Source organism: Drosophila navojoa, chromosome 2, assembly GCF_054131105.1.
Source record: "Drosophila navojoa isolate 15081-1374.11 chromosome 2, UAZ_NAV_1.0, whole genome shotgun sequence".
Taxonomy (NCBI): Eukaryota; Metazoa; Arthropoda; class Insecta; order Diptera; family Drosophilidae; genus Drosophila; species Drosophila navojoa.
This window is the reverse complement of record NC_142890.1, coordinates 10350279-10378118: the sequence shown is the minus strand read 5'-3', so window position 1 is coordinate 10378118 and position 27840 is coordinate 10350279. Positions and strand designations below refer to the sequence as shown.

The 27840-nt window shown below is 44.3% G+C and overlaps 1 protein-coding gene across 10 annotated transcripts; it reads left to right on the top strand.

Annotated features, from left to right (window-relative positions):
- Positions 1-501: 501 nt before the first annotated feature.
- On the top strand, positions 502-27840 carry Ser (protein serrate). Of its 10 annotated transcripts, none has more exons than XM_089258839.1 (15): positions 502-631; positions 701-909; positions 11554-11671; positions 12465-12652; positions 17699-17753; positions 18113-18428; positions 21191-21324; positions 21503-21678; positions 21810-22089; positions 22925-23662; positions 23733-23912; positions 23998-24093; positions 25198-25569; positions 25647-26263; positions 26336-27840. In XM_089258839.1, exons 2-15 carry the CDS (start codon positions 817-819, stop codon positions 27086-27088), a joined length of 4116 nt encoding a protein of 1371 aa, XP_089114965.1. In that variant the 5' UTR covers positions 502-631; positions 701-816; the 3' UTR covers positions 27089-27840. The 10 variants fall into 10 exon arrangements, with proteins under 10 accessions (XP_089114965.1, XP_089114949.1, XP_089114936.1 ...); XM_089258823.1 differs by lacking the exons at positions 502-631; positions 701-909 and adding exons at positions 3183-3327; positions 5642-6338; XM_089258810.1 differs by lacking the exons at positions 502-631; positions 701-909 and adding exons at positions 3183-3327; positions 5639-6338.

The following is a 27840-nucleotide window of genomic DNA, read 5'->3' as shown; positions in this document are numbered from 1 at the left end:
GAGAGCTAGAGAGAGCGAGAGCGATAAGCGAGAGCGAGAGGAGAGCGAGAGCGAGAGCGAGAGCGAGAGCGAGAGCGAGAGCTATATCTATATCTATATCTATATCTATATCTATATCTATATCTATATCTATATCTATATCTATATCTATATCTATATCTATATCTATATCTATATCTATATCTATATCTATATCTATATCTATATCTATATCTATATCTATATCTATATCTATATCTATATCTATATCTATATCTATATCTATATCTATATCTATATCTATATCTATATCTATATCTATATCTATATCTATATCTATATCTATATCTATATCTATATCTATATCTATATCTATATCTATATCTATATCTATATCTATATCTATATCTATATCTATATCTATATCTATATCTATATCTATATCTATATCTATATCTATATCTATATCTATATCTATATCTATATCTATATCTATATCTATATCTATATCTATCAGTTATACTTCAATATTTATGTTACTACTTTATTTATTTATATTTTTGAATGGTTTCTTGATTTATATTTACTTTACTGCTTGTCAAGAAACCACACAAAGTACTTACCGCATTGGTAAAATATGGTGCATAAATATGTAAGACCGACCGACGGCTATAAAAAGGTTCATAAACAACTAACCTCTGGCAATGTTTCTCTTTTACAGGCCCTCCGGCTCAACCCTGCACCGCCTTCTGCTGCCTTCCATCTTAACCACACAGTTAAACGCCCGCCGTCGCCACCGCAGAGTCGGAAGCAGCCAGCGAGAAGTCGCTGCAATCAATGCTCGATAATGGGATATCCTGTAATGCGAACTCTCCCTGCAATCTCACTCAATATTCACTCTTGGTATCTGTATTCCATATGCCCTGTATGGTAAGTGTACAGGGTAGGGCAGGCAGTGCAGCCGCCAAGCACTTGAAAAATCTGTCATAAAATTTGAGTGGTGCAAAACCACCAACTGGTTGGAAATTGCCAACATATTTGACTGTTTGCCTAATGAGCCCAGCCCTAACGGGGGTTGCACCAAAAGTTGTTCTCGCTATCTCTACTTTTGCGTGGGGTAGGGTGGTTGTGGGTTGTTGGTTGTTGGTTGTTGGTTGTTGAGTGTTAGTTGTTGTTGTGGCATGCTGCCCAAAATTTGTTGGACGCGTTTAATTGTGTGCAGCCTCTGCAGTTTTGATTACTCAATATGTTTGATTTTTGGGATTTATGGCGTGTGCTGCAAATGCTTCGAGTGCCACTTGTGCAGCTGTCAGTGGTTGCGGCAAAACAGTGCATGTGCTCACAAAACAGACAGAGATCTGAAATGTATATGTATACATATATATACTATGTATGTAAGTTCGTTTCACATAAAAATGAGAGTCAATTTCAACAAAGAAATGCCATTAAAACTTACCAAAAATAAACACCTGTAGACAGCAAGTAGTTGCTGACTGACTCAGTCACTCTGGCCGTATGTCCGCACGTCCGTCCGTCCGAATGGCTGTAGGCCAAAAACAATGTAAGCCACAGTCAGCTAACACAACTACAAGGCACAGTGCAAAAGTAATCCCTGGAGGCCGATAGCCGCCAACGCAAAAGCTGTTGCTGTTGTTGTTGCTGTTCTTGCTGTTGCTGTTGTTGCTGGTGCTGCCTTTTAGCCAATTTTGATATAACTGAAAGCGTTAATTATACGTGAAATTTATGATGCCGTGTGAAGAATAACACCAACTTGCAACATATTTGGACAGCGTGTTGCTGTCGCTGTCGCTGCTGCTCTTGCTGTCGGTGTCGCCGTTGCCCCGTTGGACAATTGTCGCTCGGGGAATTCGTAGATATGCTGTTGATAATGGGCATTGTGGTGCACTTTTTCTCACTGTCGACTCTCGGCTGCAAAAGATGACAAAGGTACCAATGCGAATGCGACGGCGGCGGCGGCTGCTAGCTTTTCAAGTTGTTGGTACGCCCACTAGCAACAACAACAACAACAACAGCGAGCAGCAAGCAGCAAGCAGCAATAGCAGCAGCAGCAGCAGATGCGGCAGCAACGCCAACTGGCTAGGCCAATGGCTAGAGAAGACATTTTGGGCACACACCAAGTCAATTTGTTTTATCTATTGTCGAACAAGAGTCATGTCACAACGGCACAATGAGATTTAGTGTGTGTTGTTGGTGTTGGTGTTGCCGTTGCTGTTGCTGTTGCTGTTGCCGTTGCAGTGCCTAGTTGCAGCAACAATGGTGCGGCAGAGCAAATCAGCGACATGATTCGATATTTAGATATGCGCGCTAAGAAATATGAGCCGCTAACAACACGGCAACAGCAACAGCAACAGCAACAACAATAGCAATAACAACAAAAGATGCTGCCGCGTTGTTGTCTGCTGTCTGCATGTAATTGCCAAGTTTGTTGCTTAAGTCTTTTGTTTTGGACAACGACAACAACAACAACAACAACAGCAGCAACAGCTACAACAAGCAGGCATATCGATAGCCCAAAGAGTTGCATTTAAATTTGATTTATACACACTCGAGCCGCATATAATTGGGCAGAGTCGCGCCGCGCTGTCTGTGCGGTAAGTCTGTACTAATAATTGGCCCCCAAAAATGGGCAGCTCGGATCATATTTATTGTGGGCAGGCAGAGCTTGTGCACATACGGATGCCGTATAGTGGTCCAACGTCTTTTTTACTGTTATTCCAGGTGTTAATTGTACGCCTGGAGCAGCGCAAGTGAAACGTGTCCCCGGGACGTGCGCTGGCCACGATCTGGCCATAAAACGCTAATGAAACGCTTGGGCCAATTGCAGAGGCTGCCGTGCGGCATTTTAACTAGATCTAGAGCAGGCGCGGCAAGCGTTTATAAACATAATTAAGTTGAAATCATAAAAAAGCGCCTCCAGACACATACACGCATGCGTGTAGGCAGCAGCAGCAGCAGCAACAGCAGCCGACGCAGCCGAACGCCAACGACTTCCACTTCGGAACGGGGCAACTCCGTTTAACAAGTCAGTCGCGCAGACCGCAGGCAATGTTCGGGCGACCAATCAGCGGCTGGCTAAAGAGCGCCGAGCGAAGAGAGAAACCGGTTGAGATGCTAAGAGAGCGCGCGCGCCGAGCTGACAAAGCTCGGAGTGAACGTGCCCAGCGGCAATGCCAGACGCCGTCAGCAGTAGTTCCCAATCAGTCGCAACTTGACGCCTGAAGCGCACGCAAGCAGCGAGCGGAAGTCTACGTCGTCTACGTAAAAGACAAGATCTCGATATCGAACTCGAATTCGAGCTGGAACAGTGGCCAGCTTTGGCGTACGCCGGTTCGTAAATATCAGTGGTGCTGCAGCTGGTGGTGGTTGGGCTGCCGAACTGCTGCCGCTGCTAGTTACTCTCTTGGCGAACGCTCTCGCGTGAGTTGCTCCGCCCCGTGTGGTGGCTGCTGCTGCGGCTGCTGCTGTTGCTACTGCTGCAGGCTAACCAAACGCCGCAGGACACGCTTAATAGCAACGTATTTAGTCGACCGTCGTGCTTCGAGCAGTAAAGAGCACTTTTGCAGCGGTGCAAACGGTAAACCCCGTAATGCCAATTGGATTATGTGTGCGTGCAATTGGGACTGTGTGCCTGTGTGTGTTTGTGTGTGATCAACAGCAACAACAACAATGATAATCAATGAAAATGATGTGAAAGTGTTAAATGTGTTACAATTAAATTGAATTGCTTGCTGATTACAACAAATGATGGCAAAGCAGAAAGCCAACAAGTAATCATCACAATAACAATAGCAACAAATACAATAATAACAAACAAAAACAACAACAGCAACAACATCACAATTGACAGCCGCTGTGTCGGTCTGTATGTGTGTGCGTGTGTGCATGTGTAATTCATATAAATTTATTTATTTTTATTTTTTTCAACTGTCGATTTAACTTAACATAAATCAAAGCTTCGAAAGTCTTTGGCTCAGCGTGTGATTCTCAGTGCGAAATAAATATTATAACGGAAATAGCGCTCAATTACTCGTACAATACGCATACGAACTACATATGGACATATGTATGTATGTGTATGTACATACACACGCTCACAAACATACATACAATAAATTTGTTAATAAAAGCACTAAAGTAAAAGTGCAAACAATGCGAATGGGAATGCGAATGCGAATGCGAATGTGTTCCTTGCCCTCCGTCAGAGTCCACAATAGCCGCAAACGCAATGGTTTCATTGATAACGCAGACTCAGAGCTACACACACACACATGCACACACACTCGTGCACACATACACACGCACCCGCGCACCCGCAAAGGCAAACGAAGTGGAATCGAAACACCAGTGAAAGAAAGCAAATAGAAGCACAATAAATAACTACAAATACACAGAATCATACAAATGTAGCTGCACATAGGATGTGTAAATAGCGCATAATGCACGATAACAACAACAATTCCACTATGCCAGTGATAATACAGAGAGGCAGAAAGTCAGAGTGAGAGAGAGAGACAGGGTGGGAGAGAACAGAACGAGGGCAATGCTTGCATTTGGATGAGCTTACCATAAGTAGGAGAGCAGGCAGCCAGAGGGCGAAACAGAACGTGCCAGAGCTTTCATAACTGTAACTAAGTACTATGCCAGGCGCTGCTTATATAATTAGCTGATAGCAAACATTCGCGGCGACAATCAGCTGAACTACTCTAGTATAAGAGAGCAGCTGTCATGTGCTTATACTGTCTTCTAAATTCTTTTCGCTTGACAGCTTCGAATTGAGTTTTTACGTCTAGTATTTGCGTATTTAGTTTTCAGTTGCATACTCTATGTTTCAGTTGTCATATTTGATTTCCCTCTCATTGCAACTTCAATTGCGACAATTGCCAAGTGCACCCTTTGGTCCACTTCCGGTCGTGCCTGCTGCCTGGCTGGCTGCCGCTGCAGCTCTCACACAGCGGCCTCTATGCACAAATTCGACTCAAAGTCAACGACTTCCGTTCGCCGAGGGCAGGGAGGGCAAGAAGCGGCATATGGAAGCGTAGCAAATTACTTAATTAAATGGACAATTAACACCCGATCAACATCGTGTGCTTGCCACAGGAACGGGGGAAATGGCACAGGCCAAGTCAAGAGGCAGCCCAAACAGAGGCGGGGGCAGCAACAGGGGGCAGCGTGAGTAATGTGGGCAAGAGCTAAAATATCTGTAAATTAATATGCGCACAAGATGCAAATTGCCTGTGGCCAAAGACACCGAAACAGCAGCAGCATCGACTTGCAACTTGCAACTGCAACAGCAGCAGCAGCAGCAGCAGCACGAGAAACAGTGTTAAATTAACATAAATTGAATTGCATTTGCATTTGCTGCACGTTGAGCCGCTTTGCGGTTGTTGCGGTTGTTGCTGCCAGCACTTGTTGCAGCAGCAGCAGCAGCAACAGCAGCAGCAGCATCCACAGCAGCAGCAACAGCAAATGCGTGTCAATTAGCGTTGATGATGCGTGCTTAAAAGCAATGAGAAATGGATTTTACAGGCACTTGCCACAAGCACTAGTGTTTCGATTCCATTTTGTTTGACAATTGCCTTAACAACAGCAACAGCAACATCAACAGCAATAATACTAATAGCAATATCAATAACAACAGCAGCAACAATAACAACGTCATATCAAGTGGATGTGTAAAGTGTATAGAAAACGAATGAGAGTTAAAAAATATATGCAAAGCACAACAGCAGCAACTGCTGTAATAAGCAATAATAATAAAAGCTCGTGATAACAACATTAACAACAAAACGAAACAAAAAATGCCCTGACACAGCGACAACAATACGCAAATAATAGTTGTTTATATCCAGAATACATACAAATATACATATACATGTGTATATAGATTTACAACAAATAGTTATCTGGGCAATGGGCTAATTAATGGCCAATCTGTGTGCGTTACTTGTGCCAAAAAGTTGTGCTTAAACAGCATCAACAACAACATAAACAACAACAACAATAACAGCAATAACAAACAACCAGCAGCAAGGAACTAAACCGCGCGCCAGCATCGTCTGCAACAGCAGGCGGCAAACACGTTCAAAAACGCGCACAGAATGTACAAAATGTTTAGAAAACATTTTCGCCGAAAATCAACAACGACAACGACAACAACAACAGGAACAGCAACAATATCGACAACAACAACAACGACAACAGCGAGAGAATCAACAATGTCTGCAGCGAGGCAAAGGCAACGGCAACGGCAACGTCTGCGTTCGCTGATCGACGATTGCCGATCATTAAAGTCTGCCTGCAACTTAATTGCTTTAATTTTAATATTGTTAGTCCATAAGGTAAGCAAAGCCCCTACCCAGCAACAACCCCTACAAAAAGCGTTCACATGCAAAAAACACAGCAGCAGAGCAAAAGAACCAGAAACAAAGAAATAAAGAGTAAAAAACAAAAATTTAGTCTAAATATGCGGGTGTTGATTTCTCGTTAGCCAAAATGAAGTTGATTCAACTTTTGGCTTAAATTGCGCCCAAGGCAATAAGAAGATGTGTGTGTGTGTGTGTGTATGAGTGTGTGTTGTGTATGCTTGCTGTGTGGGAACTGATCGATGAGGGTGCTGAAGAATCGTAGAATTGCAAACATGACAAAAGCGACGAAACGAGCTGATTGCTATTGGCCTGATATATATATGTATGTATGTATATCAGCCATAACCAGAATGTAGAACATACCCAAGAACTATCTCACTATGATAAGCATGACATATGTAGTTTATAGTAGTAGATTATCTAATCAACTTGTAAATAGCATAGGGCTGAAGCCATTCATAAAGTTAGTTAAGCTTAGACTCTTCATTGAATTCGATTCAAATGAATGGCCAAGTTTTCATGTTTATCTGTAGATACACGAATTCTTTCTTCATCAGATAGTTTACTTCCAAGTTCAATAACCCTTTTTTAAAGCTATACAAAATATTAGTAAAACTGTCCTAAAACTCTCTCTGTTTCTCTCTCTATCTCTGTTTATTTACTCTTTATATGCGTATATAGTTTCTGTTTACTCCATTTACATTTCCATATGCCGCTTTTATTTTGTGTTTATTCAACACTTCGCATTCAGCTCCATAAAACTAATTAAGCTTTATCTAGAATTAGTTTTATTGCTTTTACTACTGCTCTAAAGCCATCAAAGCTGAATTCAATCAGGCTGAGAAATTGTTGTTGTAGAGCAATATAAGGGGAACTACTCTATTTCGATATAAATTGAAATGTAATACGGGGAGCGCGCACGATATTTATCAGCAATGAGTAATGTGTGTAAGCCTGGATTTACATTACCTTTTCTCGCTTGGGTATTTATGATACTCGGAACTATTTAGGCAAAAGGTAACATGTATCTATCAGAGCATCAAAGCATCGCTGGGTACTCGAAAATGTGTTGGCCTTGCCGCTGGTCCAGCTGGTTCCCACAGCAATAGCAGCATCCGCAGCAGCAGCAACGGTAGTCGTTGCCCACAAAATTTTTATTTAGGGGCGTAGACATCATAAAGTGTTATACAAAGTGCCTAAACATGTATTGAGATGCCAGCGCAGATGCCTGCGAGGCAATTAAACAGAACGAACGGTCCGAAGATACATAAAATGAATCGCGCTGCCTGCGATCGAGCATATATATGTATATATGTATGTAGATATATGCTATGTTTGTATATACATATGTACATAAAGACAAACAACAATTTGATTAATACGCGACCAGCCGCAGCTTCAGCCATTAGAATGCCCAGGCCTAATCCACAACACAGGGCTATCAAATTGATTATACACATTTATCTGAGTCTCCGACAACGGCAGCAACAGCAGCAGCTCTTGAGTGCATTGATTTCGGTTAAGACTGGCGATAAAAGTCGTCGTCAGATGAGAAATGGCCTTCTAAATGGGCATGGTTTAGTTCAACATTGTTATGCCCGCTCAGAAACTTTAATGGGGATATTCGGTTTTCTGTAATTCTTCCACAATTAGTTATGAATAATTTTTAATGAGAGTAAAATGACTTGAAGTTATTCATGATGTTATATTAAGGACTTGAAGGGAATATCTCATAGATATCAAAAATGTATATGCATATACAGTTATGTCTATTCTTATAGATAGTAAGATAAGGAATGAGTCTAGAGACTCTTTTGCAATTGATGAAATGAAAACAGACAGACAAACACATTGAGGATGGGATAGCCGCATATCTACTGATCTGGCAGATCAAATAAATATATGTGTGAAAACCTACAAAGATGCATTCATAATTCTAGATTGAAGTAGTTCCATTAATTGAATATCTACAATATCTTGAATTTCGCTTTCGTTTCGGGCGAGTATTATCTAGTCAATGCTTACCGCCTTTACTATTTAGTAATTAATTAAGCAAAGGAAAAGTGAAATATTTTGTCGGTCGCTTCCAGGAAACGAGAGTTCACTGCTGTGATTGCGGCTCAGCGAGTGTCACTGATCCGTGATCAGTGATCAGTGATCATGGGGCGTATTAACCCAGTTATAAGCGTACAGGAATCGGCTTGTACCGCCGAGCTAAAGCCGCCACATAAGGCCTGACATTTATTGATCATAAGCTGCGTATTAAACTGGCAGTCGGCGGCAACTGTTGAAGATATTCATAAAGATATATATGTATATGTATATACGTGTGTATATATATATATATATATAGGTTTTTCGCCTTCTTCTTGGCATTCGAAAGTCCCACAAAATGAGTTGGCGAATTGAGCATTCAGCTCCCACGATCGTTTTGTTTGTACAACTTGTTGTTGTAGTTGTTGTCACTGCTGCTGTTGCTGTGCTTGTTGTTGTTGTTGTTGTTTATCGCAACGCTTAAAGCATTAACAAAACGTTCCGCACTGCAGTCGCTGGGCTCATTAGGGCGAAAATTATTGTTACAGGCGCCAGTTGATGAAAATTTAATTACGTGATCTTCAAAATGGAATATCGCATGAATTTGTGTATTTAACTTCATTAAACAGATGCATTAAACTTAATATGTTTATAAATTTAGCACAAGGCTTGAACTTGCAAGATAAAAATACTTAATTATTGAGGGTATTACAATTCGAGCATGAAATATGTAACGCTTAATGAGAGACAGTTGACTGTTGACTTTGATTTCTTCAATTGAATGCACAGCTTAATAAAGTTGGGTTCATTTTGATGTTGGTCTATTTCTCTCTCTCTCTCTTTGAATTTTGCTAGAAGGTTTCCTATTTCAGATGATCATATATTTTCGTCTTATATATCATATCTGGCAGCTCCCTTTATGCGTACTATCCTTACATACATCCAAAGTCGTTATGAGTCACATTCTATAATTCTTGTAGCGAAAGTTTCTTTTAAAATGCAAAATAACCTAAATAGGTAGTAGCTAAAGGCAGGAAGACTATAAATCATTCGATTCGTATAAAAATATATTTTGAGAATGGCTGATCTTAAGTATAAGTATAAAGCACAATAAAGTTTTCACAAGGTTTTTTTGCACCCTACAAGGAAATTGTATCATTTTCACAAGCTCTATAATACAGTATTATGCACACCCTTCAAGTTTCTTATAGATAGAGTTTTCTATATAAAATATATGCAGTTGAGCTTCTATTTATAGTGACTTCTCATATTTATTTGTTATTTATATTTATTTTCACCATTTCCTTCGATTTATTTTTATTTGTTGAATCAATTGTGAGACCTTTTTCTGATATTTGGCGCCGCATTACGAATCGTTTGAGGCATTTCATGGGCATTATCTAATCGAATTGATTACGTGAAAAGTTTGTATCGAATATTAGCGCTTGATTGCGAGAATCAGAAATTGTGGCAGCTGTGGCAGCTGCACTTGCCGCGTCTGTGGCATGAATGAAAATGCAGGCTCTGCAGTGAGCGAGAGAAACAGAAAGAGAGAAGGAGGGAAATGTGATAAATAAATAAGTAAGCAGGCAAACCGGTTCACAGCACAGATCCGATCAAGAATCCAATCAACTTGCCGCTGGGGCACTGACCAAATGCTTGCAGCACAATGCGGCAAACAAAAGGCACAACTGAGATCCGATGGCTGAGAACTCAGCCAAGACTGTGGCAAGTGGCAAGCATTGACTGTGCATTGATTGATCTATGGGTTGATCAACAATGCGCGTTCGCCTGCGCCGACAACTTCAACTTGAATAACAACAACAACAACAACGACAACCAAGTCTCAAGTGCAACTTAAAGATTCTTCTTTTTGTTCAATATGTGCCGCACAGGTGCACATGGCCAAGAAGTGCGTCCGTCCAAACGGGCCAACTGCCGTTAGCCCGGTGCCAGAGCACTGACTGCGACAGAGGACAGCGACCAGAGCTCGAGCTAAATTGCAATTTATTTCTAATAAACTTATCAACGCTGCCAGCTACCAAGTGCGAGGCGCACGAATCCCAACAATAAATTTCGTGAAATATGAAACCATAAAAGTGGCCAACTAAAAACTTTTCATTAGCATATTTTTCGCTCGGACTTTGTAATGAACCCTAAACTACAAACTTGATGGCCATGGTCGCGCAAGAAGACAGAGACAGAGACAGAGAGAGAGGTAGTTCAAGGTAGAGGAAATCTTAAATTATGAGCAAACATTATGTGGATATAGATAAATTTTAGGTGCAATTTCTTGGCCGATCTAATGCGTTATTAATTTTATGGCAAATGCGCTTATCGATAGGCTTTTGATTTGCAATGCTACCAGTTAGCCAGTTAGCCCGTTGGCCAGTTAGCCAGTTAGCCATTTAGCCAGCTAGGCAGTTAACAAGTTGGCCAGCTAAGCAGTTAGCCAACTCCAGCTGTTATGGCCAACAAAAGGCATTCTAAATTGTATAAGCCGGCTGGATATCTCGTTTGATTAAGTGAGCCACAACCACAAAGCGCTTTGTGTTTGAAAATATTTCTCATTATTTTCATGTTTCATTTGGCCGGCAGATTTATCAGACTTCATTCCCGTTTCCAATCTACGTCTGGCGCTCCTTTCATTTGACTACAAATTCCTATACAACAAGAAAAACTATATTTATATATAGTTATGTATGTATGTATGTATGTATATAGATATGTGCATGTTTTCATCCATTTTGAATTTCTTTCTCGTGTTTTTTAATTAAAACCTCTACCGTAGCCCAATCAGAGCGCCCTAGGTGGCTTATTAGTTTTTACAACAAGCGAACGTAGCGACGACGGTGTTGAGCATATTATTTGATATTGGGTACGGTTAGTGTTAGATAGGCGAGGTCCGTCGGGGAAAGGGGCAGAGGCAAGGGCAAGGTTTAACCTCTCGAAGAGCCAGACGGGGACTTATTTCAGTCTTGTACGCTTATTTAGCTTATGGCTTCGTTATGGGCCGTGATTGATTTGAACGATTCGAAATTTGTGTTTACATGTTTCTTGTTTTTGTATTTTTGTATTTTATTTTCATTTCTGACTTTTTTTTTTTTTGTTGACTGCGGCTTATTGCTGATGATGTACCTTTCGATTTTTACAGATATCCGCAGCTGGTAACTTCGAGCTGGAAATATTAGAAATCTCAAATACGAATAGCCATCTACTAAGCGGCTACTGCTGCGGCATGCCCCCGGAGCTGCGGGCCACGAAGACAACGGGTAAGTTACGCCCAAATCGAGTCTAACTGATTAAAATAACCATATGATGTGTGCATATACATACATACATATATGTATAGGAGTTGCGTAACTGACACATATTTTAATCTGACTCAATTTTGTTTCGTTTCCAAATGTTTTTATCGCATACGAAAATGACTTTTATGAAGCTCAAGGTCAAATTTTTGCGAGTGGATTTTTTTTATTTCTGCATAAAATGTTATTTATTTTTATCATTTGGTATTTTAGAAGTGTTTTTTTTTTTTGTTGTTCCTTCAGACTTTCTCTTTTAATCTTACTGCTCATTCGTCTTTAGTTATGTTAAGAGTAAAACTATAAATAATAGTATTCTTTTTTTCTTTTGAATATCTTTCAATTTCGTATATGCAGTTTGAAAACAATTTGATTCTTGATTTCTAACCCAGATTTATGTATAATGAATGCATTATGAATATGCATATTAATTGTTCATGGTATTTGGCTTAGCTACCGAGAGCTCTACAATTCTTAGTTTCTAGAGCATTTCTTAGGTGAAATTTCAGTTTACGTTTCGGTTAGATTATTTACTTAATAAAACTGGGTTTGTTCTTAATTGCAATTAAGTTGTTAATTATCTAAACTAAATGAAATAGCGCCTGCCACAGTAAAGAATTCATTAAGGTTTAAGTACTGGAATAGAAACGATAAAATATAAAATGTAGAGATATTTCTTCTCCCTTTCTATATTTCTGTAGTGAAGTTCTGTCTCGATTACTTGATGATAATCTACCCCATTTTCGAATATCTTTTGCAGGTTGCTCGCCCTGCACAACGGCATTTCGGCTGTGCCTAAAGGAGTATCAGACGACGGAACAGGGCGTCAGCATATCGACGGGCTGTTCGTTTGGCAACTCCACCACGAAGATACTTGGCGGCTCCAGCTTTGTGCTCAGTGATCCGGGCGTGGGTGCCATTGTGCTGCCCTTCACATTTCGTTGGACGGTAAGTTTTTGTTGCTCTACTGCTGCTTCTTCCCCTTCTTCTCCTGGTTGGTGTAGGCAGCGAAACGGAACGAAAGCTCTCTTTGCTCCCCATACTCCCTCGCTTCATAACAACAACAAAACCAAAACGCACACTTTTGGCACGAGCTAGCGCATTGATAGGGCTGCGGGGGTGTTCCGCATGAAGCACACAGATGCGAGACGTGGGACGTGAGACGTCATCGCAGAATTTCTAGCGATAAGCCCGAGCGTTGGCAACCGCAGCCGCAGCCGCAGCCGACGCTACTGCAGCAGTGATAAGCGGCGCTCGGTAGTCTATTGCTCTAACGATCTACGGAGAATGTATCGCAGTTTCCGGTCTCAGCTCAGCGACCACGAAAAGAGAACAAAAACCCCAGCGAGCCAAGCGAACACGAGAAAGAAAGATATATTATTGAGCCGCTTGCGTGGGCTGTCCACTTGGCTAGAAGTAGGGTTATTATCTTACAGTAGTCGAAAGCATAAATATTCAAGTCATGCTCGGACTTAAAGCTCTAGCAAATACATATGTATATATACGTAGATATGTACGTAGCCTATACTTAAGTATCTGTGGCAAATAAATCACCGACTGCTGCCACTAAAAAGCCGCTTACTCAGTTACTCTGGTAGCCGCATACTATATAAAAAGCAATTAAAAATTATGTTTTATGTTATATGTTTTTCCTTTTAGTTTTTTTTTGTTGTTGCTATATATATATATGTATTGTTTTTGTTGCTGCTTTAAGCCTCTTTCGGTGCGCCCTCGTCTCGGATTCTGGGCCTGGCATTAATTAAGTGCGCATAATGCGGGCTTATGACTGCTAAAATGTGGCATATTTCGACTGTTCTGCTTGCGTCGCGCTATAAAACATAAGCCAAGTCAACGCCACCAAATGTAACCTGGGCTGGGGCGCGGTTGCCAGTTGAATTTATGCCCTGTGTGGCAAATGGAAAGGGGTATATTAGCTAAAGGTGGTAGCTAAAATCAACAATCACATTTGACGAGGTTTTGATGGTTTTAATAGGGCTAGTGAGTTAAGATTAACGACGGTCTTCAATGAAACACATAGTTACAGTTCTTCAGTAACTGCAACAGTTTTGGACTAACTGCTACAGTTTTAGTTTTGCATTAGTTTTTCACTTGGCACAGGTTTTTCGGATTACAGGGCATTAGTCAGCCGCTTATACTCAAGTGTAATGCTCTGGTTTCAATGCCAGTTTCGCCTAGTCGTTTCTTATTCTCGGTGTATACGCCTTGTCTTAAACAGCAGAAAAAAAAACGGCAATGTTTTGGTAATGTACAAACACAAAACTAACTTGGTTAACAATTACACGCCTTCCTCGACACTGCCAACTAATTCTGCTGATGGCCATAAGCCAAATGCTGACGGCAACGGCAACGACGGTGACTGCGACGCCAACCGCGGCAGCGACGTCGGCATGCGCATGCGCCGTCGTTTACATTAAGCGACTGTGGGCTAGGGAGCTGCCGGCGCGCATGCGTCAGAGCCGGCTCTGTGTGGACTCAGTGTGGACCGAGGACTGGGGGTCTGTTCTGGAGCTGGGGCCTGAGTCCGACTCGAGTCTGAATCTAAGTCTGACTCGGTGCCGGCGCAGTGTCGTGGTCGTGGCCTGAAGTGCGGACAACCTGTTTCGTGGGAACATTACCTTGTCGCGCTTGTCGCTTGGCCGATGGCGATACGTTACGCTTCGCTATGGTTTCGCTTTAATCTTGCCCTGGCTGCCTGCCTGCCTGCCTGCCTCACATGTGCATATACATATATATTTGTGTGTCTGTGGGTGTGTGTGTGTGTGTTGGCTGTGGTGTGCCTTATGCGCGACTCAAACGAAACCTGGCAAATGTTTGCCCTGGCGTCGGCATTGGCAAATTCTGCATACAACGGCAATATTTGCTGACTGAAATCTCAAGAAGCCTTTCACAAAATCACGAAATCTTCAAAATACAACAACAACTGCGGCAGCAGCAACAAAATCCAACAAAAATATCGAGCTGCCAATATAAGCGAGTTGTTACTTTTGTTGTTGCTGTCTTTGTTGTTGTCTCTCTGATGTTGGATGCGTCGCAATTGTCCCACTTTTTATTGAATGACTTTTTTTTTCGTTTGGCTGTCTCATTTGTTGGCGGGGGTCTTCGACTGGGTTGATTGAGTGAATGGCACGTTAAAACTTATAAACATGACTTATGAAATACTTCAAGCACTTGTTCCAAGTGAAGCAGCAGCTACAACATCATCAGTAGTCCCCCTTCTTGCGTACATCCGTCCCACTCCCGCCACCACTCGCTCCCTGGCTTCAATGTAACTGTCAAATACTAAGCCCCAACAGGCCCATCGAACTCTTTGAACACATGCACACACACACTCACATACATATATACACTACTATGAATTTCACTTGACAATATTTTCAACTCTTTTGTTGGAGTGCGCGTGCGCAATCATCCAAAATTCTCAAGTGGAATTTGCTGCTCTTGCTCCACTTTTGAATATATATGTACGTATATACATATGTACATATACAAATGTACACTTTATATATGTGTATATAGTTTTGTCCAGCTGAATGGCATTCCCATAGCTGGACTGCCCCCACATGCAGCTATATTTGGAGTCTCACAACTGAGTAAGAATAAGAAATAGGAAACCAACTCGAAAGCTTTCTGTACGTAAATGGTCCAATGTCATTGATAAAGAAAAGAGAAGAGGCAACGAAAAATGGTTAGATGAAAGTGGGTAGGTTATTTGTCTAGCTCAGCTGTTTGTTGGTCTTCTCGGCTGCCAAGTATGGTCAGCTTCTTGACAGTTTGTAAACATTTCAGTGGCCAATTGAAAGCTCAATGATGCTGACTTGTTCGCTACTTGATTTTGGCCACAATCGATCAGAGCTTTAAGTGAAAATGTTTATTTGCCCATAGAATTATCAATGCTTGAGATAACTATTTATTAAATGGAATAGATTTACAGATATATATATATATATATCAAACTGCAACCCAAATCGACATTTAAGTATAACTGTAATTTAATTTTAAATGATAATAATTAAATGTGATGATTTGTTATAAGGGAGGTAGGATCTGAGATAATCATATAATTATTCTATAGATAAATTATAGATAGCCTTGTTACCTATCGTGAATATATGATTATATGTATAAAACATTTTTATATATAAACAGGCCTTTGCTCAATAGAATTTCTTTTATTTGGAAAATCTCTTTGACTAGCTATAAAGACGACATTTTAATACAGTTAAAAATTAGTTGAATCCTGACTCACTGAACTCTTATCTATATGATACTTTCATGAACTCTTATAATCTTATAGCTATCTTATCTATATTTCTGGAGACCTTCCACAACAGTCTCTTACTTTATATGTCACTTGGCTATCAGATCACCCTATATATGTTGGCATATATGATCTGTCCGATTAGTAACATATGCGCTTGTATTGGCGCGTGTCTGTTGTCAGTTTTGTTGCATGGTGAAATCCGAAACCAATTCAACGCCATTTTCAATTGAAAAACTTCCGCTGGCCGTGCATCTAGATTTTTTTTTGGCATGCGCCCGCCCGGAAGAGCGATATGTGTGCAATGATGACAGCGGGAAATTGAATGGAAATTCGAGCAGCCACGCGCAATTGACAAACTGACAAACTGTGTCAAGTTGCAGCAGCGACGATAGTTGGACTGCTTTGTAATTAGCCAATGTCTGCTTTGGACTGATTTAGTGTCGCGCCGCCCGGCCAATTACATGGGAACAGGGCAACCCACCCAGTCGCCGCCTTCGCCACTGCCACCGCCGGCTGTCGCCTCCTTCGATCACTAAATGAGCATTTCCTGGCATCAAGCGGCGCAGACGACAACCTTCGTCGTAGTAGTAGACGTTTAATTGCTTTTTGTGCCACGAGAAATCTTCTCAGTGCCACAGATCTAAAGCTCCACAGCTCTACGGCTCCACAGCTGCCCAGTTGGCAATTACAACAACACAGAATGGCGAGTCTTCAATTTTTATGCGCGCATGCAGAAAAAAAAAGGCAAAAAATTTGTTTTCTTTGGCCAATTGCATTAAATCGCTTGCAGTGTAGATCTGAGATGAGCGCGTGACACGATCTTTATCTTGATCTTGATCTTGAATTACAAAATGAGAGCATGCTGTAAAAATGCAGATGTGAATTAAAAGATACATAATATTATACATTTTATTTACCACGTTTTTGTGGTCAACTTTTTAGTTAAATTTTAATAAATATATATTTTTATAGCTGAGTAAGAAATTAAAATAAATAAGTAAACTAGAATAAATTAAAAAAATTAATACAACATAAATAAATAAGTTTAATAAAGTATAAACAAATTTTTAACAATTTTAATTTTTTTTTTCATAATATAAAATAGTTTAAAAATCAATAAAATTTTAATATGTTTATTACTTTGCTAAAAATATATTTTTTTACAATTTTAATTAAGTTTTTTAAGTTTTTTCATTTTGAATTTTATTAAATTTTATATTTTAAAATATATTTTTTTGAAGTCCCGTCTTATATTATTGATTTAAATAAACTTAATTTTATTTTCTATGTTAAATATATTTACTAAATCAAACACTTCATATTAGAGCTCGCACGTGTCACGAGAGTAAATCACGATAAGCCATCAGCTCTAATACGCCACGCCATGCACTCATTGGCCAAGTTTAGAAAGTTTTTGTTGCTGTTGCTGTTTGTTGTTTGTTGTCCGTATTCTGCGTGAAATTAAAGTGTTTGTTTGTGCATTTGGTTTTGTTTTGTCCGTGTGCTCGTTTGTTTGTTTGTGCGCCTTTTTAGTCGCTGTCTTCATTTGCATCTGCAGATTAAACTGTCCATTAGCGTCAACACTGAGCCGAGACGAACGCTGCCTCCGCCAGTCGTCCCCCACTCTTTCGAATTAATGTTGCAATTGCTAAACTCTTCTGCTTCTTCTTCTTCTTCTCTTCCCCATTTTGTTGCGCATTGTTCAATTACAGAAGTCGTTTACGCTGATACTCCAGGCGTTGGACATGTACAACACATCCTATCCAGGTAAGTGCGGTGGCAATTGCAATTGCAGCTTGTTGTACGTGCCTGCTGCTGTTGTTGTTGTTGGCGTTGTTGTTGGTCGTGTGTTGTGCACAGCATTTGGCTTAATTAGCACAGCACCAGCAGCAGCCCAATAACAATAAGAGACAGCCACAGCCATGGCAGCAACTGTTGCCAATTGCGCGCAAAATGTTGTCAGCCATGTCTAAAGCTTTGCCTTCTCCACTCCAATCTAAACGAATCCTGGACAACTATTGTGGAACGCCAACGTTGATGCCACCATCGTCGTCCAACAATTGTCATTGGTATGCAACAAAAAACCAACAACAACAAACCCAAACGAACACAATGCCAAAATGCAGATGCGGAAAGGTTAATTGAAGAAACATCATACTCGGGCGTGATACTGCCGTCGCCAGAGTGGAAGACTTTGGACCATATTGGCCGCAACGCGCGCATCACCTACCGCGTCCGGGTGCAATGCGCCGTTACCTACTACAACACGACCTGCACGACCTTCTGCCGTCCGCGCGACGATCAGTTTGGACACTACGCCTGCGGCTCGGAGGGTCAGAAGCTCTGCCTCAATGGCTGGCAGGGCGTCAACTGTGAGAAGGCCATTTGCAAGCCCGGCTGTGATCCCATACACGGCAAATGTGATCGACCCGGTGAATGCGAGTAAGTACATCAACATTGTAATTAGCTCTATAAGTTGCCCCCATCTCTCTCTCTCTCTCTTTCCCTCTCTCTTAACGATGTGATTATGACACTTTTTTTTTTTGTTATTTTTGCAACTGCGTCGTGTGTCGAACAACTCTGGGGCGCCTTAATGGCCGGGCCATCTGCCCCTTGGGGCAGATTGCTAGCTATGTTGATGCCGAGGTTGATGTTGACCAGCCATAGACGTAGACACAGACACAGTTATAATGGCTGCTTTTCTTTTTATAGCACAATTAACTGCAGAGAAATGGGGGTTCTCTGGGTGATGTGTTTTAGTTTTTTGCTTTTTTTTGTAACACTCCCAACGGATGTGTAAGTAGTTGTCAAGCTCCATGTACCACATTCATAGTTGGGAAAGTTTCTTATGCATCGATTACAGCAATGCGAATCGACCTGACGGACCTGAGAAATGGACTTTAGCACAGCTTTAACGAACTGTAACGGAAAGTACGGTAGTGCACTGAGATTGAAATGGGAAATCAGTTAAGATTGTTCTCGATGCTACACAAAGTTAGAGATCTAGAAATGCAATGAAACCAAGTAAAAAAAAATTCAGATTCAATTAAATTCTTATTTTGTATATATATAAAGAAATCTAGCTCACAAATTCCCAATCCTCTAACATTATTATCAGCTCTATAGATCTAATTTCATATATCAGGAAGTCAATTTATCGGCATAGTATCGATAGATTCTCTATGACAAACAGAGATTGGGTTGATATATTTTTACTACCTGTCTCTGCAAAAAGTGTCTATTATATATATAAATATAAGTACAAGATCGGTCAAGTTATCGTTAATTTCAACTAGGATCAATTTATCGATATGTGTATGTATATGCCTCATAGCCTATACAACTGGAATGCACTCAAATTGACAGCGCAGTAAACCGAACGACCTCAGTTTCGCAGAATGCTTTATAAGGCACTCGCACGCTGCTGTGATCTATAATAAAATCTAGCCAGCTATCGCTATGAAGTTGTAAGCAGCTATAATCTGCAATCAAGAGCCATCGATGTTGCACTTTCCACAGCAATTCTCAATCCGTAGTTGCGGCGCTTTCAAGCACTGCCACAGACTGTGGCCGCAACCTCTTAGCTCTGCTGGCTGCTAATCAAACACCCGCACGATGGCCAATGCTACATTGTCCCCCACTCTCTCTCTCTCTCTGACGGTGCCCTGGGTCTGATCGCCAAGTGAATGGTCATGCCCGCTGCCAGAACACAACATGAACGGCTGCCGGACTGGCAGGAGCAGAGCGCTTCAGCTGGGGCTTGCTGAGCAGTTGCATCCGCAGGCGGCAGCAGCACGAAAAAACGTTTGTGGAATTGTTGTTGTTGTTGTTGCAGTTGCTGCTGCTGCTGCCGTTGTGGTTGTGGTTGTTGTTGCCGTTGTTAATGTTCGAGCGTAACACAGAATACGTGAGCCAGCGGTCATGATTGCATTTCTCAGCGAACAGCCACAGTCGCTCGTCAGTCAACCCCCTCAGCCCTCACCCCGCCTGTCCGCCTCTCGGAGAACCGAGACCGCCTTGGCATTGGGTCCTGGCGCGCTGATTCTAAATAGCAATAATTAGCGTGGCCTAGAAACCATCAAAAACCAGTCAAATGTTGCAACAACTTGCAGCAGATTTGCAGCGCTAACTCCACAGATTTTTCGCACAGCCTCGCGAACAACCGACAACCGACGATCGAGAATCGCCGACCGACAGCCAGACAACAACAATTATAAGCAAGAAGAAAAATTACTTTGCTGTTTGCACGTTGCTGGCCCATTTGCGCTCGCCGCACTGCAATAGATTCGTTTACAGATAACAACAGGCTGCTGTTTTAATGAAATCATAAATTATAGACATCGAACAGCGTTCGGCTTGGGCCCGGACCCAGCCAGCGTTCAGCTCATTGCCGTACCCGGCTATCTCCGGCCACGTCATGCCCGGCTTGTAGAGTTAGCACCTCAACTGACGGCCAGCCATTGGCGGTTGGTGGTTTGGTGGTTCCAGACTCGATAACTCGATGGCCAGGCAATTTAACTCTGATCCCTGCACTTTGGCGTGTTGCGGCGATAAAATCGCAGCATCAGCGGCAACACAAATTCATTTGGCTAGTGGAAATGGCCTTTTCCTAGCATCTATTGCTGCTCCAGCCAAGGCCAAAGTTCAAAATGACCCAATTCACTGATTACACTGACTTGACATGCGTTCCCATGCAAATTGACACATAACTTGAAGGGATCGGCTGTAATAGTTGAAGCCGAATTTTAGCTGGAGAAGCAAAGCTAGAAAAGTCAGCAAGGCCAATCTTTCTATAGCAATTGCAGAAAGGTAATCGGACCGAATTGAAACATAGTACTACTAGGGATAGTACGCAGAACCTGGCTAGATAAGAAATAATCAAAATGATTATACCTGATCAGAGACCATCTCGAAGCTAAAAAGAAATATAATTCAATAGATATCACTTGAGAATTCGCATCAAGTCCAGTAACATCTCAGGCTACTTTAAGATAAACTATACACAAATGAGACCACTTGATGATCCCACTTGATGATCCATCCCATCAAGGTTTGAGTTTTATTCAATTACTTGCATCAATTTTTCATTTAAGCTCATCAAGCTGATTTTTATGGAAAATTCATGTTGAATATAGATCATACCCTTTGCATAACTAATTTGTAAAAGCTAATCACAAACTTTGCTTTCCCACCGTTCCGAACAGATGTCGACCCGGCTGGCGTGGTCCATTGTGCAACGAGTGCATGGTCTATCCGGGCTGCAAGCACGGCTCCTGCAATGGCAGCGCCTGGAAGTGCGTATGCGATACGAATTGGGGTGGCATATTATGCGATCAAGGTAAGTGACCCGAGGTGACTCCTAGTCAGGCAATTACCAGGCAGCACAGGCAGCACACCTGGTCCATTGGCATGGCCAATGACATTGATAGCATCGATGTGTCGATGCCTCGACGGCTCGATGGCTGGCTCAGGCATATTTTAAGCATATCGCTTGGTTTTTTCTTTTCTTCGCACAGATTTAAATTACTGTGGCACCCATGAACCCTGCAAGCATGGCGGCACCTGCGAGAACACCGCACCGGATCAGTATCGCTGCACATGCGCCGAGGGTCTGTCCGGCGAGCAGTGTGAAATTGTGGAGCATCCATGCGCCACACAGCCCTGTCGCAATGGCGGCACTTGCACGCTCAAGGTAAGCCCTCGATTTATAGATACGTATTTCTGCAGTGCCATAAAATAATTTAATATGCCGCTGGCTTTCGCCATGGCACTGCTGCTCATCTACTACAACAACAACAACAACAACTGCTCTACTCTTTGCAGCTAACGAATGCGACCAGGCAGCCGCCAACATATCGCGCAATGCGTGGCATGAGCTCCTCCATGGGCAAGCCGATAAGTCGTCGCAATTCAATACGCAGCCTGGCGGGCCTCTTCCCGGAGTCGCAGAATGCCAGCAGCACAGCCAGCAGCAGCAGCAGCAGCAACATCTCGAGCAGCAGCAATGGAAATGACTCGCAGCAGCAGCAACAGTTGCCGCCTCTGGCCGCAGAGTTTACTTGCGGCTGTGTGGCCGGCTGGACGGGACCGACATGTGAAATAAGTGAGTTTTGATTTAATTTTTCGCATTTGCCAGCGGGCTGCAGCACGCGATTAGCCACAGTGAGAGCCAGAGCCCGAGCGAGAGCTCAAGCTCCATTCCACTCGATCATGCAATTGAGCACACACGCATTTGACTGTAGCGAAATGAAATGAAACGTAGCACGCACGCAGAGGCTCGCTGGTGTTGTTGTTGTTGTTGCTTTGGTGGTCTGGCAAATTTGATTTTGCATTCCAATTGGAGCACGACCGAAACACACATTCACCATTTCAGCCATTTCAGCCATTTCGATTGGGCAGTGCAATAAGCCGTAAGCTAATTAAGTTGCCGCTCTAAAATCAAAAGACTTAGGCAACAAACTTGCTGCGGCCAAACTATGCCGTGAGACAGTTGAGGCAACAGGCAAACACACAAATATGCTAAAATATTGATACGCAACTGTAAAGCGCTGACCCAGCCCCTGCCAAGGGTCAGCCGAAATATTTGGGCTGCTCTTATCTGGCCTTATTTATCAGCAAACAAACAAATGAGTTGCGTGCTGGCTGCAGCGTCTTCAACGGCGATTTCTGGCTAGCGATAAGCCCTGCACGCAGCTACCAATCCGCACGTCAGTTTTTTTTTCTTTTTTTTTTTGGTCGCCGGTTCAACGACTCGACGGGGCTCGGCCAGCGTTCAGGCCACCTGCTCGACAAGGGCCTGGGCCGCATCGAGTCGAGCGGGCTGAACAACAAAATCAACACATTTGCACTTGAGCCTCGAATGCCACTTGACCAAGCGTTGACTCACTTCACCCCTTCTCTCTCTCCCTCTCTCTCTCGCTCTTTGTCACTCTCTGCAGATATCGACGAGTGTGCTGGAGGTCCCTGCGAGCATGGTGGCACTTGTGTCGATCTAATCGGCGGCTTTCGCTGCGAATGTCCGCCCGAGTGGCGCGGCGATGTCTGTCAGATGGATGTGAATGAATGCGAGGCATCCTATGCGGCTGCCCTGCCGGCCAATGCGCTGCTGACCACCACGGCCAGCGCCATTATTGGCAGCAATCTGAGCAGCTCGGCCGCCCTGCTGGCGGCATTGACCAGCGCCGTGGCCGCTTCCAACTCGGTGGCCACGCACGGGCCGTGCATCAATGCGCGCGAGTGCCTCAATCTGCCCGGCTCGTTCTCCTGCCTGTGCCTGGAGGGCTGGGGCGGCGCCACCTGTGCCGAGAACCTGGACGACTGTGTGGGCCAGTGCAAGAACGGCGCCAGGTGCATTGATCTGGTCAACGACTACCGCTGCGCCTGCGCCGCCGGCTACACGGGCCGCGACTGCGAGACGGACATCGACGAGTGTGCCAACTCGCCCTGCCGCAACGGGGGCGAGTGCGTGGACATGATTGGCAAATTCAACTGCATCTGCCCGCTGGGCTACTCGGGCAGCCTGTGCGAGGAGGCCAAGGATCACTGCACGCCCTCGCCCTGCCTGCAGGGCCGCTGCCTGAACACGCCCGGCAGCTACTACTGCCACTGTCCGCCAGATCGTGCGGGCAAGCACTGTGAGCAGCTGCGTCCCCTCTGCTCGCAGCCGCCCTGCAATGGTAAGCATTAACCAGGCTCTAAAGCGCCCTAAGCCTAACTCACTTCTGTCTGTCTGTCTCTCATACGCAGAGGGCTGTTTTGCCAATGTCAGCGCTGTGACGACGATGTCGACGACAACCAAGACGACGAAGACGAAGACGACAACGCCCGGCGGTCAGCCCTGCAGCGGGCATGGCAGCTGCGAGATGAGCGACGTGGGCACCTTCTGCAAATGTCATGTGGGCCACACCGGCACCTTCTGTGAGCACAGTAAGTAATTCCCGCACACACACACACACACACATACACATGCAGAAAGCGAGACAGAAACAGCAAACTCATTAACTTTCTGCAGATCTCAACGAATGCTCACCGAATCCTTGTCGAAACGGTGGAATTTGCCTTGACGGTGACGGCGACTTTACATGCGAGTGCATGTCGGGCTGGACAGGTGAGTCGCAGTGCGGTGCAGCCGCTGCTTAAGTGAACGTCAAAACCGGGGCGCAACAAGTGCTGCCAAATTGGAGTCGAGCACACGCAAATTGCCAATACACTATCCTTGAATCAGGAGCTCAATTGAGCTGTGCAGAGAGATGTGAAATAGGATGTGAGATGTGCCGATAAGATAGTACCATATATATATATATATATATTCATATAACTCTATAACTCCTAAGCCAATTTCATTAAGAATGGATTATTGATGGTAAATTCTAGTTAGCTATAGATATATGATATTGCTGAAAGATATACTATCTTCTTAAGGTCATCAACATACAGCATTATATACATGCATACATAATTATGTATTTATAACTAATTTCGGAATTCATTTTGAGCTTCCTTTTGGCACTTATTAGGCCAACTCTTGTACGTAGTCCATATGCCTTGTGTGAGTGTATGAAAACCTGATATAAGCTGACTGTCTGACTGGAGCATTATCAACGCTTTAGGAGCTTTAAATGAGCGCGAGACGAGAGCTGAGCACGTTAAGTGAGCTGCACACACGTTCGCACATACACACACACACACATACATACAAACACACATATACAGTTGAATTGTCGGTCGCATTTATTTGAACATTGAAAGTCGGCAGTCATTACAGCTTCAATTTGTGGCGAATGTAACAAACTGTGAGCGGCAATAATCTGCGCATTGGTCTCAGCGCTGCCCCATGTGGCAGAGCCGTGGAGCATGGCCATGCTTTCATGTGCACGTGTGTGTGTGTGTGCGTGTGTTACATCCACCCGGGCAGGCGTCTCACAAAGTTTTTTGCATGATTTATGTTTGTTTTCGATATGCGATTTGCATATTTCACGCGTTTCGCTGTTTTGTCACAGATACATGGTTCGCGCTGCAGATACATTTGTAGCCACAATACATCGATCTATGTCGGCACACTTTTACTTTTCAATTTGAGAATTAGGCATAGCCTTGAATCAGCCACGGTTAGCGCGTTCATTTGATCAACATCCTGTCATAGTGTTTGTTGTTTGTTCAAGTTCGTTGCCTAAGTCTTTTGCTCTGCTCTCTCTCTCCCTCCATTTAATAGGGAAACGCTGCTCGGAGCGCGCCACAGTCTGCTATGCGGGCCAGTGCCAAAACGGCGGCACCTGCATGCCAGGCGCACCGGACAAGGCGCTGCAGCCGCACTGCCGCTGCGCGCCCGGCTGGACGGGCCTGTTCTGCGCGGAGGCCATCGACCAGTGCCACGGCCAGCCCTGCCACAACGGCGGCACTTGCGAGTCGGGCGCCGGCTGGTTTCGCTGCCTGTGCGCCCAGGGATTCTCGGGACCCGACTGCCGCATCAACGTCAACGAGTGCTCGCCGCAGCCCTGCCAGGGCGGCGCCACCTGCCGCGATGGCATTGGCGGCTACACGTGCATCTGTCCGCCTGGACGCCACGGACTGCGCTGCGAGATATGTGAGTGTGCATGAAGAAGCAGAAGGAGTGAAGTATTAGATTGACCAACTTTGCTCTCTCTCTCTCTCTCCCAACAGTGCTCTCGGATCCGAAGTCGGCGTGTCTGAACGCCAGCAACACCATCTCTCCATATACGGCGCTCAATCAGAGCCAAAGCTGGCTGGACGTTGCCCTCAGCGGGCGCAGCGAGGAGGATGAGCACTGCAATGCCTGCGTCTGCGAGAACGGCACCTCGCGCTGCACGAATCTTTGGTGCGGATTGCCCAACTGCTTCAAGCTGGATCCCCTGTCCAAGTCCTCCAACCTATCCGGTGTATGCAAGCAGCACGAGGTGTGTGTCCCAGCCCTGGGCGAGACCTGTCTGTCGCCGCCGTGCACCGTGCGCGGCGACTGTCGCGCCCTGGAGCCATCACGGCGCGTGGCACCGCCTCGTCTGCCCGCCAAGGCCAGCTGCTGGCCCAACCAGGCGTTGGTCAACGAGAACTGCGCACGACTCACCATTTTGCTGGACTTGGAGCGCGTGGGCAAAGGCGCCACCATAGAGGGCCTCTGCTCCCTGGTGCGCGTGCTGCTAGCGGCGCGGCTGATCAAGCAGCCGCAGATGACTCCATCGGGCCTCGCCGAGGAGGAGGGCATGCTGATGGTGCTGTGTGACCTGAAGACGGGCACCAACGACACCATCGAGCTGACAGTGGTAAGTGACTGGCGTGAAGCTCCTTCTCTTAGCATCTCTGTAATCTCTCCCATTCCTCTTCTGCTCCTGCAGTCATCCAGCAAGCTCAACGATCAGCAGCTGCCCGTGGCGGTGTCTCTGCTGGGCGAGCTGCTCAGCTCGCGTCAACTCAATGGCATTCAGCGGCGCAACGAGCTGCAGCTGCAGCACGCCAAGCTGGCGGTGCTCGCCTCCATACTGGAGGTCAAGCTGGAGACGGCGCGAGTAGCCGATGGGAACAGCCACAGCCTGCTCATTGGCGTGCTCTGCGGCATCTTCATTGTGCTGGTGGGCTTCTCCATATTCATCACCTTGTATTGGAAGCAGCGCCTGGCCTATCGCAGCAGCTCGGGCATGAATCTGACGCCGCCCATGGACGCACTGCGTCACGAGGAGGAGAAATCCAACAATCTGCAGAACGAGGAGAATCTGCGACGCTATACGAATCCCCTCAAGGGCAGCACCTCCTCGCTACGCGCTGGCACCGGCATGGAGCTCAGCCTGAATCCGGCGCCCGAGCTGGCGGCAACGGCGGCCAGCAGCTCGGCCCTGCACCGGTCGCAGCCCCTGTTTCCGCCCTGCGACTTCGAGCGCGAGCTGGACGTGAGCACGGGCCTGAAGCAGGCGCACAAGCGCAGCTCCCAGATCCTGCTGCAGAAGACGCAGAATTTGGATATGAAGAAGAACACGGTCGGCTCGCTGGAGAGTCCGCGCAAGGACTTTGGCAAACGCTCGATCAACTGCAAGTCGCTGCCGCCGCCAGCGAGCGACGAGAGCGGCGATGTGCTAACCACTGTGGTGGTTTAGCTCCCCAGCGATCTCAGCCACCAGCGAACCTCCACACCGAGGCGCATTTCCGCTTAAAGTTCCTGGCATTTAGCATGGCAACTTCCGCTCAATGTGCAGCCAGCCATTGCCACAGCACGGGCGCGACTTCCAAGTGCATTAGTAGTATAATTAGCCTAAGGTTAATTAGTTAGTTAGTTGGTTAGTTAGTTAGTTAGTTAGCTAAGTTAGTTTGGCTGCGTAGTTAGCATTTTGTGTTGCATTCTCTGTTAGTGTAATTTCAAATTCTTCTCTCCAACGCTAAGCAACATCCTACACAGTGTGATATTTAGTATAACCCAGAAGCGCATATACTCCTCTATATGTATGTATGTATGTATGTATGTAGTGTATATGTAGTGTATAAACATTCTCTGTTGGCCAAGCACAGCCTGTACATAGCCTAGCTCTAAGGGCAGTCGATCGATCGATCCAGCGGCATATACATATGCATATGCTCGCATGCATCTATAGCTCTTAAGTTGTACATAATTGTAAAGTTGTAGTAGTTACCGTTATTGTATTTTGTCTAACCGAGAAACATACATATATACCTTAACCATAAGCTGCCGCAACTTCGACTTAGACTTAGACCGCAATCAAGAATCAACCACAAATTGTTAATATCTATCGCAATCAATAATCCGTGTGTATATGCTTAAGTAAGGTTTTAACAAATTCATTCGCATACTGTATGTATTATAATATATAGCAATATTTATTTATTATTCTAA